General features: G+C 37.9%; 1 protein-coding gene across 1 annotated transcript; it reads left to right on the forward strand.

Annotated features, from left to right (window-relative positions):
* The first annotated feature begins 1,456 nt into the window (after window positions 1-1,456).
* On the forward strand, window positions 1,457-16,057 carry LOC110468450 (disintegrin and metalloproteinase domain-containing protein 9). Its single transcript, XM_031505145.2, has 22 exons — window positions 1,457-1,526; window positions 3,180-3,277; window positions 4,155-4,231; window positions 4,858-4,936; window positions 5,701-5,777; window positions 6,572-6,788; window positions 7,153-7,218; window positions 7,321-7,392; window positions 7,734-7,906; window positions 8,358-8,442; window positions 9,316-9,437; window positions 10,281-10,452; window positions 11,198-11,287; window positions 11,920-12,115; window positions 12,223-12,328; window positions 12,525-12,699; window positions 13,093-13,173; window positions 13,839-13,944; window positions 14,595-14,727; window positions 15,128-15,191; window positions 15,523-15,575; window positions 15,979-16,057. Exons 1-22 carry the CDS (start codon window positions 1,457-1,459, stop codon window positions 16,055-16,057), a joined length of 2,391 nt encoding a protein of 796 aa, XP_031361005.2.
* The last annotated feature ends 659 nt before the right edge of the window (window positions 16,058-16,716 follow it).

Below are 16,716 nucleotides of genomic sequence, written 5' to 3' on the forward strand. Positions count from 1 at the left end.
CCTTGGCTACGTCCAGGTTTCCTTAAACACCTCTGACTCTTCCACCTCCCTGGGCAGCCCATTCCAATGTCAGATCACTCCTGAGAAGAAATTCCTAGTAATGTCCACCCTAAATCTTCTGCGGTGCAGCTTAAGGCAATATCCTCTTGTCCTGTCACTGATTGCTTGGGAGAAGAGACTGACCCTGAAATTGTGCCAGGAGAGGTCTAGGGTGGATATTAGGAAAAAGTTCTCCCACAGAGTTATCCATCACTGAACATGTTCCCCTGTTAGACTCAATACCTCAAAGGTTTTTTCCAACTGAAATGATTCTTGGGTTCTGTGAAACTTGCTAATATGTCAAAATTTGGAGCAGCAGGATTCACCCGAGTTACATCCTGATAGTGCACCACACAGGAGAGAGGCTATGAATAAAAGAGGCCATAAATAAAAGATGAGTTCATTTAATTTTTAGTAGGATCTCAGCTTCTGGAGTTGGGGAATGCTGCTCCTGAGGCTGTGGCAGAGACAGCAAATGGGGGTGTCAAGTTCTGCTTCCACCAGTGCTCAGTGCAGGAATTTTCAGGCTGTTCTCAGTCTGTGACTCTCAGCAAATTGATCTGAACGGGCTTTGACCAACTAATGCTGCAAATACAGCCAAGCATTCTGCTTTTTGTCACTTAAGGCATTGTTTAATAGGATTTATTAGCAATGGAAAACTGAATTTTCTCTGCTTTAATCAAAGAATTCATTAAAATTAATTAATGTAAATGTTTGAGTGTGTTGTCTCGGCCTCATTTTTGTGTTTCTAAATGTGTGTGATACTTCTGAAATGCTTTGCAAACTCATCCAGTTTTAGAAGCATTTATTTTCTGCTCTTGGTGACAATGTGGTTACATGGAAGATGACTGATCTTGGAAGAGCAAAGATCTGCACAAAATTATGGACTTCTGGTGAGGAGAATTGTGTTTAACATAGAAGGGAATGGGTAGAACCTATTTTTTGGGGATTTTAATGTGTTCATTGCATTATATTTTAAAGTAAGTATGAAAAAATGGAAGACAAGAAGGTGAAATTTCAAAGAGTAAATTGATTCACACTAGTTTTTTATTGAGCTGGCAGTAGCCTGGATAAACATCCTAAACACTGCATTTGTCAGTAGCAATATTTTGTGTTTCTAATCTCATAGGATCTCTCCGTGGGATGCAAGTCCTTCAGAATAAACCAGTTTGATCCTGACACGGGACTCTCCAATCAGCATTTAAGAATGTGCTGCTTTTTATTTGCATTAGGTTGTCTGACCAGTTTTCTCAGAAGCCTAGTGGATTAAATTTTACTTCCCATTTCCTCAGCAGAGATGCAGTATCAGAGAGCTTTTTCTGTTGTTTCCCTTCGGAGCAGACGGTTCTCCTTCTTCTGGTTCCCTGCAGAGCAGCCAGAGCCAGCTCAGATGCTGGAGTAGTTTCTCTGGGAAGTCATGTTAATGCACAGCTTCTTTTTGTTCACTTTTGGACTGATTTTAACTGGAAAGCCTTTTTGGATAAAAGGTAAGTTTCGTTTTTTGTATATTCAGAAATTTTCTCCAAGTCTGCTTGGACCCTGATTGTGGTGATGCAGACCTTTAACACTGAGCCACAGCTCTCTCTGCTCATTGAGAGAATCTTGGAAAAGATTACAGGTTGCAACTTTTTATAGTTGAGCTCTTTGTAGTTTTTTTTTTTCCTCCTGGATATCATAGGTATGCAAATCCATCATTTTCTGTGCAGGACATTGGTTGTGACAACTGGAGTTGCTGTCACTCTCATCAATAGCAGACACTGTAGAAAAAATATTTCTTCTTCACTGATGTGAGGGAAATTCCTACAATTTCATTGGCATTTTTCATTAACTCATCTCCATTTACGATTTGGCTTCACATTTTAGATTTAAGTGTAATACCTGAAATGTTTCTTGGAAACTGGTATTGTTATGACAAGCATCAAAGATGGTTTCCTGCTTTCAGGTGTCAAAATTTGAATTGTTAAAAGAGCATCTCCATGGTTAGTTCAACATACACTTCACTCATGAAACAGAATGGATTTTGTGATTTAGATAATAAAATTATTGAAGATTAAGAGCAAAATCGCAATATCAAGTGCTGATACTCTTTTCAGACTGGTTTGCTAATATCAGCTTCCACATTTTGATTGCAATTGCAGCCCATATTGTTAAATATATACTACCTGCACCTAGCTTTTAAAAATCCTGATGCTATCTAGCAGGTAGAGATCATCCTTACACTGGAGAACCCTCCCCACTTTGAATGGCTGGTTGTGTGACTTTTTTGCAATTATGAATTCCTTTCACAGGAATGAGGAAGCTGACTTTGTACTACTATAAATGTGAAGAAATCTCTTTGTTTCCTTAGAAAATAACAATTTAATAAAGAAGAAACCACTTCCATTGTTAAAACTCATGTTATTGTTGATTCTGTTTAAAAGCAATGGTTGTATCTCTGTTGATCAAACCAGTTGATGAACAGACAAGAAAAAGGACAATTAATTCAACTTCACACAATTTTTTAAAAGGTCACTGCAGATTGGTTTTGTCTTTATAAAACCACTTACCTGAAACCAGATACTTGGCAGCCTTCTTATCTTTAGCTTCCTGCATTAGCATGTTGTTCTGGAGATAATTCTGATATCATGTAAAAGGTTACAAACCTTTTGCAAAGATCTGACTGTTGCTAGAACAAACAAAATGCAAGATTAGGCAACAGGTGGGAGGCAGCGTGGTGAGCCACGTTTTCTTCCACACAGGAGGTGGACAAATTGTATCCAGAGGACAACTAAAAGTGCTCCTTATTCAGGACAGTGGAGAAAGCAGAAGGCCAGCTGCCCCAATTTTCTGTGGTACATCAGGATAAAAGTGTCAGTCATGGAAGAAAATATGACAAAGTCACAAAGTTAATAATCCAGAATATGAGAGAATTAAGGTTTTGTTTAACGGCTTTGATAGTTTCTCTTTGTGTGCTCCAGAAGACCCCAGTTTTAATCTGAAGTAGCTTTTTTTTTAAATCAGTTTGATCATTCCTGAACTGTTTCACTCTTTCTCCATTTCTGGCTGGATCAGAGTAGGCTTTTGTCTATCACCACTGTGCAGGTGCCAGCATAATGACTTGTCCTTTCTGATTCTTTACCAATTTCAAACTTTATTTTCAGGTATATCCTCTGAACACACATCCAGACTTTCTACATTAGAAATAATCATTCCTCGAAGTCTGACAGGCAGAGAGAAACATCCCCCATTTTCTCATGAGGTTTGTTACTCTGATTTTCTTTTTTTCTGATTGTTGCTGTTTTTCAAAACACTGTCCTACATTCCACAACATACAATGGATGGTATATAGAGATTTTTGTAATTAAATGTGCCCCACACTCTCTCTTCTGATTCTTAGTGTTTTCAACTAGTTTTAAGTAAATTTGTTCCCACAAAGGCCTGTGATTGTATTCTGAGCACCTTCCAAACTTCTAATCCTGTTAATGACCTTGTAAGGCAGAAGTGAGAAGGGACATGAAGCATATTTTAATTTCTTCTGAGTCAGATTAGATGTTGAATCTGAGCTAACATCCATGCTGGCCATGTTCTGATCTTTGGATAATAACCAGAGGATTTCAGCCATGTAGCACCCAAAGGACACAAATGGTCCCAGAGAGTGGCACAGGTTAAGAGATGAGTTAGAAGAGAAACCTGAGCCTTAATTCTTCAGTTCTGAGGTAACTTCCCTTTGTGCCAGATACCAAGTTCCTTTACTGAAGTCACTGTTACTGAAACTACATTAGTCATCTTTGTGCAAACCAATTAGGGGATAAAAGCCTGGGACTCGTTTATCTGATTTACAGAAGGAGTGTCACAAAGCATGATGTGGTACTGAGCAAAGAGTGCATTCATGGACTGTGCCCTCCTGTCTAAATAAAAATATAGATTCATGGCATTTACACTTTACATAGGAAAGAATGTTCACTTTGCTGCTGAGAGTTTGAAATATGGAAGCCTGAGAGTTAGGAATCTTGTGGGTTTTTACTTAAAACACACACAGTAGTTGGGCCTCTCTTGCCAAGCAAACATGGAATAAACAAAACCAAATAGAAAAAGCACCTAATTAAGTGATTTATTTTGTTCTGTTCTGTTTTCAGGAGCATTCAGATGACAATCTTTCTTACTCAATTAAAACCAGAAATGGAACATACCTCCTAAAACTGAAGAAAAATAAGTATGTGATAGTGTTCTAAGGAATTGTCTTGTTTCAGGGTTAGTTGCATACAGAGTAGCATTTTTATACTGAAAAAATTTAGAAGAAACCATTTAAATGTCAGATTGTAGCAACTACAGTTAAATACTGTGTCTCTGTTATGGTAGTATCTTGCAAATGGAAGGGAATAATAGTTTTTCTAGCTTTGAAGAAATTTATTTTGATAATTTTTTATTAGCAGTGCAAGACAGAACATTTCAGAAAATCCTAAGGAAAAACTAGAATTCAATTTAATATTAGTTTTTTATTAGCAGGTCAGAGGGGTTTTAGCTCTGCTGTATTTTAAGAAATGTTTATCTTTCTCTTATTCCTCATTCCTGAGCTTGTAATAGGTCAGGTCCTTATGCAACTGAGCCTGCTTAGATTCCTCTCTATGGATATTTTAGTTAAAAAACATAATAATGAGCTTCAAAATAACTTATTTTCCAGAAATTCGAGCTCGTTTTAAAGTATTTTTTATGTGCTTGTATTTTAATAATAATTTAGCATTGAGTGTGCTGCTAGCAGAATGTAGCATTTACCAGGACTCTTGACTTGTTTCTTGTTTCTAGACCATTGAAAGAGCAGTAGTTTATTTTTGTTTCCAGAAAATTTCTTAGTGATGACTTCAAGCTGTACACATATGGAGAAAATGGGAAACTGCAGGCAACACCATCCAAAAATGAGGTATTGTACATAATAAAACATCCCCTTTGTGTCAGAATTTTCTCTGAAAAACCAGGGAAGCCAAGAAAAAATATATTTGCTGGGAATGAGACTATTGTGAGTTTTCACAGTGGAGCATTTCTCTTTAACAGTTACCAGTGATCTAAAGATGAGGTTCACGAGGGACTGGGCTGTTTGTAGGGTGCAGCACCCCCGTTCCCCAAGGTGTGAAAGGATTTGCCAGGAGATTATGCCAAGCCTGAATCTGAGCAACCTTTGCATAATATGCAATTTAAAGTACACTGGCAGCATCAAAGCTCTATAGTTTTTACATCCTGAATCAAACAATCCTTATAAATACTTGTAAATTTGATTTCTTCTTTAAACTGCACATGAGCTCAGTGAGACTTTATTGGGTGGTTTGTGCATGAAAGATCTCAGTGCAGTTCTTAAGCAGGATGAGCAATGTAGATTAAAATATTTCACAACTTTATAAAAATTTTTATAATTTCTATAAAAAATTTATAAAAATATAAAATATGGTGATGGGTTAAATTAAAAAGCTGTCTGTGTTCTAGAACCAAGGGATCAAAGGATACTTCAATACTCATGTCAAGGGATATTCTCCAAGAAGGTCAGGATTACTTTCCAAGTAGGGAGCTCTGTAAATTTCTAACAGCCAGCCCTGATGTCATGCAAATAATATAGTTAGTTAGAAAATAGGTTTGCAGATGAAGGCAGCCACCTTGTTGTGTCACTAATTATGTGGGTTTGTTGCATTTCAGACACACTGTTATTATTATGGCACTGTTGAAGGACTTCCTGACTCCACACTTGCTCTTAGCACATGTGATGGCCTTAGGTATTTTCTCTTCCTATTTTTTTTTAATATTTCACCTTTTGATGAAGCTGAAATTCATTATAGGTTTTATAGTTTCCCTAAACTCTCACTTTTTTCCCTTTTTCCAAAATTCCTTCACAGAAAAAAAAAACTTTAAAGAAATTGTAATAAATATAGGCAGCACGTGGGCATGACCTGAGGCTTCTAGTACTTGATGTGAATGTCATGACCAGAGATACCTTTGTAGAAAAAAAACCTTCCCTTGGTGAAGCTTTAGTTGAACTTAAAACACTCCTGCAAACAACTTTGTCTTATGAATGGACACATTTCAAAAGACAAACCATTTCCATGAAAAAAATTGTCCAAATTTGAACCGTTTTTTGTGTTTCAAATACAATAAAATCACAAATGAGATAAAATTCACTCATGTATCTTTCAGGTCAAGTTTCACAGAGAGATGTCACTATAAATTAGGACATATTCTGGCAGTCCTTTAAATGAATAGAGATAAGGGCTGAAAGAGCCCTTTGCATCAGTTCTGTACCCACAATCCAGATTTATTTACCAACAATTTGGCTTTATTCTCTTTTTTTCCCTTCCTTTTCTAACTGATTCAAGAAGCCCACACTTGTTGAGTATTTTAAATAAATTCTGTTTGTCCTTTATTGGGCATTTGAACTTACCCCATTTTAATATGATTTCAAATAATAATTTGTTTTAACATAGTGTCTAAGTATCCAGCTGTTATTCATTCATCGAGTCATCACAAGGGAAAAAAATGATTAAATAATGTTTCATTCTATTATGATTGTTAGGGGAATTCTCTACCTTGGAGGCAAATGGTATGGAATGGAGCCCCTCAACACATCCAGCACATTTGAACATGTGCTTTATGAATTGGCAGATGAGCATGGTATCCCCTTCCACTGTGGGGTGCTGAATGGCAGCCTGGAGCATGAGATGTTTGTGAAGCAGTCTGTGAAATACACATTTTCATCAAACAGCACCTCCAGCAGGGACAGGCTCCTCAGGGTAAATAGATTTCTGTTTCTCCCTTGAGCTGCAGAGCATCTCCAGGGCTCTTGCTCTGGCACAGGTGGGACTGGCCTGGCAGGTCATTTCCTTGTGGCCTTCATTTCCATGGACACCAAGCTGGTGGGAGCCCTGCTGAGGAAATCCTGGAACAGAAGATCAGCACAATGGGATTTCACACAGCTCACTGAGCAGGGTCTGGCCAGGACATGAAATGCACAAGCTGCCATTCAGCTCATGCATCCCAGTGTGAATTACTGACACAGAGATGTTTATGTGGTAATCTAACACAAATTGAGGCCACGTTACAAAATGCAATGTTGTAAACTCATTATGTTAATTTTCTGTGTTTTCTCATTTGCAGGAGAAGCGAGCTGTCCTGCCCCAGAAAAGCTACGTGGAATTATTTGTGGTTGTGGATCACAACAGGGTAATCATATCATCCAAGGCCAAATACATTTTACTGTTTTGTAATTATATAATTAATACTGTTTTAGATTTTCTCCTCTGACATTGTTATGGTATTTTACAGTTTTTGCTGAAGAATTCTGATCCCGCTGCAGTGCAAAAGGAAACAGTGGAGCTGATTAATTATGTTGATGGGGTAGGTCTGATAAGTTGCCTGGATTCAGTAGTTTCTATTTTATGATACAAACTTCTGAGAACAGCAGCTTTCTTTCCAAAAGATATATTTAGGTACTTTCATGAAGCAGAGTGTTCTTAGTTATACTTCATTTTATATTCTAAATATTTTTATTTAGTTTGCAATTTATAAATATTTTATATTTCATTTATAATTGCAAATATCATATATTGAGTTTCAAAGAAATTGAAGTTATGTTCTGGTCACTATGTTCAGCTTATTTTTTACTCAGTAGTAATGAAGTCATCTTTCAGAATTCCATCAGAAGAGCTGAGGGATGTTAATTATAATTTTTTTTTCAGATGTATAGACCATTAAACATCCAGATTGTTTTGGTTGGATTAGAGGTTTGGACAGATGCCAACCACATATCTGTAATGGATGGTTCAGCTGGAGATGTGCTGAGTCGATTTGTTTCTTGGAGACAGAAAGATCTTCTGAAGCGCTCAAGAAATGATGTTGGTCACCTCATAATGTAAGTTTGCATTCAGTGGGGAAACCAGCCATGCTGCCAGTGTTAATGTATATCATTTGGGGCTTGTATATGAATTAAAATATACCTAGAGTAAAATCCTCTGCACTTCCAAAATGGTTTAACCTGGAAAAATGACAAGAAGCTATAATGGATTCTTAAGAGTTAATCAACACCAGGGTGACCTCCAGAGGTCCCTTCCCACCTTAGCCTTTCTGTAATTGAGTGCAGTGACACAGCAGACTTAAGTGATTGATCATTATTTTCAAGCTCTTCTTCAGATATTCATTATTAATTAGAATGAAACCCTGCTGTGGTGATAAATTCCTTCTTGACTTCAGGAAGACCAGATTTTACCTTGCAATATTTCTTTCCATCTTGTCAGTGTCTTTTAGTAGAAATTGTGAACTTTCAACCCATTTTTAACACCACCTCTAAACTGCTCTTGTTGCAGAGGGAGAAGCTCTTTCAGTGGATCCATTGGAATGGCTTTTGTGGGCACTGTGTGCTCACATGTCCAGGGAGGGTCAATCAGCACTGTGAGTACATCATAATTTGGCTATGGAAGGTCCTTGACCTACTTGGTCAAATCACCCTGGTCTTGTAGTTGGCTGATTTCTTTCATGGGCTTTCTTATGTAAAGACTTGTGCATATTTTACACCTTTTTTTTTTTTTTTTTTCAGTACTTCCCAATTTATTTGTCAAATTTGGCTCATTTAATCTTCAACAAGTTCTTTTGGTCATCTTTGGTCATCTTTTGTGATTCATCAAATTCAATATTGCATAATCTCATCTTTATACCCTTAAAGTTCATAACCTCAGAGGTGTTGGGATAGGAGTGCAGCTACAAAATAATGGTGGGGTTTTTTAATCTTTAAATAAATAGAAAGTGAACATAATGCACTGTAGTCTCAAGTATTCCTCACACTAGGATTGTAAACAGGCAAAAAAAAAATTAAAATTAGTACAAAACTATTTTTTTGCCATCCTTGAGGCACAACCAGTAACTCCAGAGGTTCCTGTCCTTAAAGTATGGATTCCACAACATTGTGGACAATCTCAGAAGCAGATTCTGTTCTTTACCTGTACATTTGTTGTTGAAAACTCCTTTGAAATCAGTGTCTAACAGTGTAGAGAATAGAACAGAATCACACAGAGTAAAGCTTCCAGTGGTGATCCAGACCAGCTGCCAACTTCTAATCCAGAATATGATCCTCAGGGAAGGAGTAGCAGAATCTGTCCCTACCTGAAAATAAAGTGATGAGTTGTCAGTCCTTGCTGCTTTCACCTTACAATACAATTTGGTATTCTGCCTTCATAGTCCTTGAGAGCTTTGTGGTGGGAGTAAATCTCTGGGTGCAAACAGTGTTTTCCATGGTTTCACTTTTTTAAACTTGATTCTCTTTATCAGCTGAATCATAACAAAATCTTACAGCATGCCACAGTAGTGGCACATGAGCTGGGGCACAATCTGGGAATGAAACATGATGACAAGAGGTGTCCTGCATCCTATATCATGCACAGCACAGATAAGTAAGATTTCCAGTAATTTCATTTTAATAATTTGTTTTGTTTGCAGTGACTATGCCTTCCAACCTGTGAAACTCCTGTGAATCTGGAAGAGCTTTAGTGTATGGGGAGTTGTTTGATCACATAGGTGGATTAACTGACTTAGTATTTGACATAATTTTAATTTAGATGAAATTTTATCTGTTTTCTGACCCAATCATTCTTTATTTGTAACATTCCTAAAAACATATTTGGAATTAATTATTTTTTTTAGTAATAGCATGTTGCTGGGATTTTTTCACCCTCTTGAGAATGCTTTACATGTATTCACTGAGTTTGTGCAAATATACAACAAATTATTAAACAGTTCATTAAAAAACCCAAAAACTTATTGGCTTATGTTTCCTTCTATTCATTTATTCTTTGGCTTCGCCTTAAGAGAAAAAAAAAAATCATAATATTTAATCTATCCCCTGTTGTATTAATAAATCAAGGTAACTGAACACTGGGAATACTCTAGGAAGGACCATGCCTCAGTTCTTAGGGACTCCAAGTTAAGATTAATGTTTTCCTGAGAATATTCTTTAATTAAACATTTTTAGACTCAGTATAGAATTTCTAAGGCCTGTTTCATACAGGACACCAGAATAGTTAATCTGATGGTCTCTGGCCTCTAAAAGCATTTGTATTATAATAGTATTTTAAACTTCTAGTACTGCACTTTAATGCAAATTGAAATAAAAATTAACTGTTTCATGATCTCCTAGCATTATTAAATACAATATTTATTATGGAGCAACAATATTTTAAGAGTTTGAGTTGTATGTTCTCCTGTAAGCAAAGTATTTATAATATTATCCTTTCCAGTGGATCCAGGAATTTCAGCACCTGCAGCGCTGATGATTTTGAGGCCTTTATTCTAAATGGAGGAGGAAACTGCCTTAGAAATCCTCCCCAAACAAGTAGTGTGTACAAAGAACCTGTCTGTGGTAATAATGTGGTTGATAAAAATGAAGAATGTGACTGTGGAAAACCACAGGTAATGCATGAAATTGAGCTGGATACTTATTGTGTTGATTGATATGATCGATCTGATATGATATGATATTTCTATATAATAGTGGCCTAACTGCATTATTATCTGAGGACTTTTCCTTGTAATTTTGCATTTTTGCAAACAATATCAAAATAAATATTAGTCAAAGTTTAAAATCATGCTTTGATTTTGATGTGGACTCAGTTAAGGGCTATTGGACTTAACATTGAGGCAAAGAGAATGCTGAGAAAGAGGAGAAATTCAGAGCAGAGTGTGTGGGAGCATCACTGGGTTTTGTGCTGGTTTTAGCATCATGGATGTTCCTGTTCCATGGCAGAGACTGTTTATCTATAGAACATGTACAGGTTTTTAAACTGTAACCCTTCAACTTTGCCCACACAAAATGACTTTTAGGAGTCACATTTGCATTGTCAAAATCTCCCTCCAAGAATGGGAGGTATTGGCTCAATCTTCAGAAGGTAAAAGTGTCTCAAAAAAGGCAGCAGTAAATCAAAAGGCTGCCAGCAAGCCCTGGTTGCATTGGCATCCTTGTGCCACAACCCATCAGGTGTTTTCTGCTGACTTGTACAAATAAAACACAGGAACAATATCTGCTGGTTCTTTTTAAAGCAGGAGAATGTGAGAATCTGACAGAGTTATTGAAACTTTGGCTTGTCCATCCACATGAACTGCTGTGTACTTTGCTGGCTGTAGAAATAAAGCAGTGTCCCCCTTACAATGTTCACAGGAATGCTCCAACCCCTGCTGTGATGCTGCCACCTGCAAACTCACACCTGGCTCACAATGTGCTCAAGGACTGTGCTGCAAAAACTGCAAGGTAGGCATTGCTTTATTAAAACTAAATTGTTAATACTCACTGAGATTTTTTAATGTTTGAAGAGAGCTGTCCTAGTCTTCTTGACACATTTTCAAATGACATTCACCAGTAAGAGAGCATGTAAGAAGAGAATTTGTCTTCCTTAAAGTCACTAAATGTTCCCACTTATTGTAAAATGTAGGTGAACCTGGTGGGAAGAAATTATGATGTCTGACTTTACTTCAGAAGGCTGAATTATTTCTTTATTATTACTATACTATAATATATTAATATACTGTTTAAAGGAAGATAATAAAATATATACATACTTTCTCTAACTACAATATCTAACTCACAACTTGTGACCCTCTCTGGAGAGTCCAGCCCCAGGTGGGTTGGATTGGCCATCAGGCTCAAACAATCCTCACCAGAATCCAACCAAGCAATCACCCCAGGTAAACAATTCTCTAAACACATTCCATGTGGGAAAAACAAGGAGCAGAAATATAAATTGTTTTCTTTTTCTTTCCTCTGTGCTGTTCTATGAAAAACCCTGAAAAAAGAAGGATGTCCCTGTGACACCCAGTTGTCTTGTTTCACTCCAGAACTTCCTCTGTTGCAATACTAAAAGTGTTCTCCCTCTCTGGTCCTAGTTTAAAGTGGCAGGAGCAGAGTGCAGAGCAAAGCAAGACGTCTGTGACCTCCCTGAGTACTGCAATGGAAGCAGTCCCTACTGCCCAGATGATGTTTACATCATGAATGGGCACCCATGCAGCAGCAACAAGGCTTATTGCTACTATGGGGTGTGCCAGAGCTTTGATTCACAGTGTGAATCTATCTATGGCAAAGGTATGGTTGGCATTTAATGTGAACCCATTGTGGGCTCCTGAGAGACATTTCCAATTTTTCTTTCTGGTATTTTCAGACACCTTACTGAGATTCACTTTTTTCTACAGGGGCACGAAAAGCACCTGATATATGCTTTAAAAAAGCAAATATTAAAGGAGATAGGTTTGGAAACTGTGGGATGAAAGGTGGAGTGTACAAGAAATGCCCTGTCCAGTAAGTCACCACCAAATAAAAGCTAACCCTAAAATCTTCACTATATATAAAAAAATATTTATTCCAAAGCCTTAAAGTGAGGGATTTAATTTTTTTTTTTTTTTTTTTAATACAAGCTGAAAAGATGGAATGGATTTGCACTGATTGTGATTTTACTCTGTTCACCTTGTCTCTGAGTATCTTTTATTCCATGCAGACACAGTCTGTGTGGGAAGCTGCAGTGCACATCTGTCAGTCTCCAAAACCTCCCAGCCTGGAGCGTTGTCAATAATGCATCCGGGGTTTTGTGCTGGTCCTCTGACTTTGACCTAGGATCAGATATCCCTGATCCTGCCCAAGTTCATGATGGGACAGCCTGTGGAGAGAACAAGGTAAGAGGAATCACAGCAGCCTGACAGAATATATTCCAGGTGGAAGGTTCTGAACTTCCAAAAACATTCCCTGGCTTTCTTGTTCATATGCCATAACACAGCAAAATTCTTTTGAGATTAATACATGGAAACAATTAATTGGCTCTTCAAAAACTGGGGTGCTACATTATCAGTCATTCAAATTACTCCATCAAAGTGCATCCACAGAGTTAGGTAAAAATGAGTCAAAAAAAGTTATAAAATTCTGAAATCCTGAATGTTGTATCAGTCATTTTTCTTAACATGTAAGTGAAAGCTGCAGACTTGTAAACATATTCAGTTATATAGTACATTTATAAAAGGATGGGATTTTTTAAAGTTTTGTGTTTGCAAGACACTAATTACTTGTTGCAGGCCTGTTTAGGTTTTGAATGTCTTGATGCAAGATTTCTGGGCTACAGCTGTGATGTAAAGCAGAAGTGTAATAATAACGGGGTGAGTAGATTGTGCTTTGTGTCCTGTTTCTGTGCAAACTCCCTGCATTTAAGCAATAACTAGCAAAGCAAAGCAGGTGGCCTTTCTTTTTTATGATCTGTATTAAAAGTTAAATCCACTTACTTACCTGTAATTCATGTTGCCAGAACATTGCAAACCCCTTAGCACTAACACTGAGAGGCATTTCATCTGAATTTCCCAAGGGATTTTTTTTTAATATTACTGAGCTGGTGAATTGCAAAAGGAAAATATTCCTTTGAGGATGACAGTCTGATAATTCCTGATTTATATATGTCTCTATGAAAAATCAAAATGGGGTCCAAAGATTGTAAAACTAAGAAGGTTTCTGACTGTGATTAATTGCAGGAAATAACACAAATGTTAACTTAGAATTACCACAGGGTATCAGAATCCCTCAGTGGTTTGGGGTGTTATGGAAGGGCAGAGCTTATTCCCAGTCAATATTTAATGTATTTCTATGCATTACTATGCACTATTTTTTATTTCCACATGCAATTCATTGCATGGAACTCCATGCCAAAGATTTGAGCAGCCACTCTCAGGGTGGTGTTGTTTGACTAATCCCTGTGTTTGGGCTGTAGGGGTGTGACAACAATGGGAGCTGTCCCTGCCTGACTGATGACTCGCTCTTGTTTGGGTTGTAGGTGTGTAACAACAACGGGAATTGCCACTGCAATCCGGGATGGGCCCCTCCATTCTGTAACCAGTCTGGCTACGGTGGCAGTTCTGACAGTGGCCCAGCTCACACAGGTAGGACACTGAAACTGGCCCTCATTCTGCCCTAGGGGCTCAGAAAATAATCTACTAATAAATAAAAGTAATAAAAGTAATCTACAAATGTTTTTTTCTATTGCATGAGATCCAAATCATGGACTGACTTGAAGAACAAACATTATTATTTGATAATGAAGTAGCTTTCACTGGCCTTTACACATAAAATGTTCTCCATCTCTTTGTCTAAAAGCAAAGTTCATAATCTCTAGTTTACTGAGGAAAATCCGTGTTACTTTCTGCAGAACTTTATTGAATTTTACTATAAAGGGAAAGGGAAAAATTGTTTTGTATTTATTAAAAGTTTAGGATGGCAAAGCAAACATGCAGAGCAGTTGTGGTAAGCAAATAAAAAATGAATGTCTGCTTCAGAATTATTGAAAACATTTTATGGAAAAGGAAAAATGTTGCATATACATAGGGTGGGGTAAGGCAGAAAGAACTTGTAATACCACAAGGCCAAATCCTACTTTTCTGATTGCAACATGTTATAAATTTCAGTTAAGTTATTAATTTTATTCTACAACAATTTGAAGATTGTACTTTTTAAAACAACAACAACAAAACAAAAAGGCTTTAATAGCTTTTTAATTATTTTAAATTCCATGGTTTCAATTATTTTTCCCTAGATACATCACTTCGGGATGGGCTGCTGATTTTCTTCTTCCTGGTGCTGCCTGTAGCCATCCTCATTGCAGTAGCAGTATTTAAACGTGATGCAATAAGGAGAAAACTTTGCAGGAAAAGCAGAGGACAGCACAGGTATTTCCCTTCTGACAGGTGCTATTCCAACATGAGAGGGTGCCCCAGGTCAGTGCAGCAAGGCAGGTGGATGCTTTATCTACACAAAAAAAAATCCATATCTCCTAAAGTACAGGACTGTCCTGCTAATAGCAGCAGTGGGGAGTTTAACAGCACATCCCCTGCTCCTTGGAAGTGCAATTAGACACTCCAGCTGTCTGTTCTCAAGCATTTTTTCCCAAATCCATTGCACTTTCCTAATTTTTGTTGATAATTTTATTGTATGGACACAGGGGCAGAGCACATTGAAATTGTCTGTCAAGTCCAGAAAAAGCAGAATCCAGAGCTCTGAGCTGTAATTTTCTCTTTGGAAAATGTTGCATCCCTGAAAGATTTCATGATGATGTGGTTTCTGTTTCAGGGATAACAATGGGCAGGAACCAAAGCAAGGCAACAGAGCAAGTCATGAAACAGGAAATACTCAGGTAAAACAGATGGAGACTTGGATTATTTCATGTTGGGTAATCCAAACTGCACAGTGCCTTTTCTCCAACACAATCATGACTTTGTGACTTTCTGATACATTGAAACCACCTCTATTATTTCTTAGGCCAAACACTGGAGATGCTGCTTAGCCAGGCTGTGGGTCTAGTTCTGATAAACCTGAATAAAAATGATCAAAACAAAATGTTGCAAGAATATGAAGAAAGCCCCAGCAAATGAGAAGCAGTTCTAAAATGACATTAGCTTAATACTGAAGAATTATCTACACTTTGTGTTTTCTGCTAATCTGATTTTCTGCAATGTTTTTTCCAGCCTGCTGCATCAAGTCACAATATTTTTACCATATTGCATTTTCCTGGTACAAGGTTTGTAGTGTTTAAAATCTTCTTCTTTTCATCTTCCCGTGCTTATGTTGCTGTAAGTGAAGTCATTGATGTCCCGTGTCCTGCTTAGGGGGATTTTCCATGCAGAATCATGAAATAGATTAAAGATTAGATTTCATTAATAGATAAATTAAATTTTAATTAATTATATTAATTAATAGATTAATTAGATTAATAGATTTTTCATGCAGCATCAGTCATAGATGAAAGGATTGAAGGAAGAATGTTGGCATAAACACAGGTAAATGCTGCAAGGGAGAGGAAGGGGCAGAGAGAGGAAAGTGGAAATGCTAGAAACTGTTTAAAAATGGTAAAGAACCAGTTTAGAAGTGTCAGGTGCCTCAAGTCATGGAATACTAAACACAATGTGCTTTCCACACTTCAGGCAGCCAGTGCAAACCCAGCTTCCTGCAGCTTCCTCAAGACCCCAGCGACCCCCAGTCCCAGCTAGACCAGTTGTCTGAAATGTTTCTTGGGAACCCTCAACCAATTCTGACAAGTAACTGGCCTGAAAAACAAATTAAAGGATTTCAATGCTCTCCTTGTGCAGCCAAAATGCCTTTGGAAAGCACATCCCTCCTGGAAGGCCTGGGTGCCAAGGGCCACTGAGCACAGATTTGGTGACACCCCAGTGTTTTGCTGCTTACTGCTGGCTGTGTTGTAACTCCTCTACCTCACCTTTTATAAATCAGACCCTGAAGTTCAACGTGCTCAGGACTGAAGCTGGGAGAGTGAGAGAACAGGACTCTCCCACGCTGCTGCCTCCCTCTCAGGCCACAGAGAAGTGAATTCAGCTGTTCACAGACACAATTCAAAGATGGGAGATCTGCACTTTACCTCTCCTGGGACACTGCCAGGGCCTGTGGAGCCAGGTCTGGGGACAGTCCCTGTGCCCTGCTCTGACACCTGCCTGCCATCAGCCCACCTCTCACAACCCACCAGCCATGTCAGCTTCCATTTCAGGTAATTTATAACAGCAACCTCACCTGGGGACACCAGAAACTCTGCAGGTCATGTCCCAAGTCTGAAAGAACCCATCCATCTCTGTTACAGAAAATATGGGATATTGGGAAATACCTCTACAGCTCCACAGTGGTTCAGTGTTTACTGGCTGTTGCAGCTT

This window comes from Lonchura striata, chromosome 7 (genome assembly GCF_046129695.1).
Source record: "Lonchura striata isolate bLonStr1 chromosome 7, bLonStr1.mat, whole genome shotgun sequence".
Lineage (NCBI taxonomy): Eukaryota > Metazoa > Chordata > Aves > Passeriformes > Estrildidae > Lonchura > Lonchura striata.

Bases quoted from the DNA above. Each gene is read 5' to 3' on its own strand.
- LOC110468450 (XM_031505145.2), top strand. From the start codon at position 1,457: ATGTTAATGCACAGCTTCTTTTTGTTCACTTTTGGACTGATTTTAACT. The intron at 11,288-11,919 runs GTAGGCATTGCT...CTCTGGTCCTAG, and splicing joins TGTGCTGCAAAAACTGCAAG to TTTAAAGTGGCAGGAGCAGA. The intron at 12,700-13,092 runs GTAAGAGGAATC...TACTTGTTGCAG, and splicing joins CAGCCTGTGGAGAGAACAAG to GCCTGTTTAGGTTTTGAATG.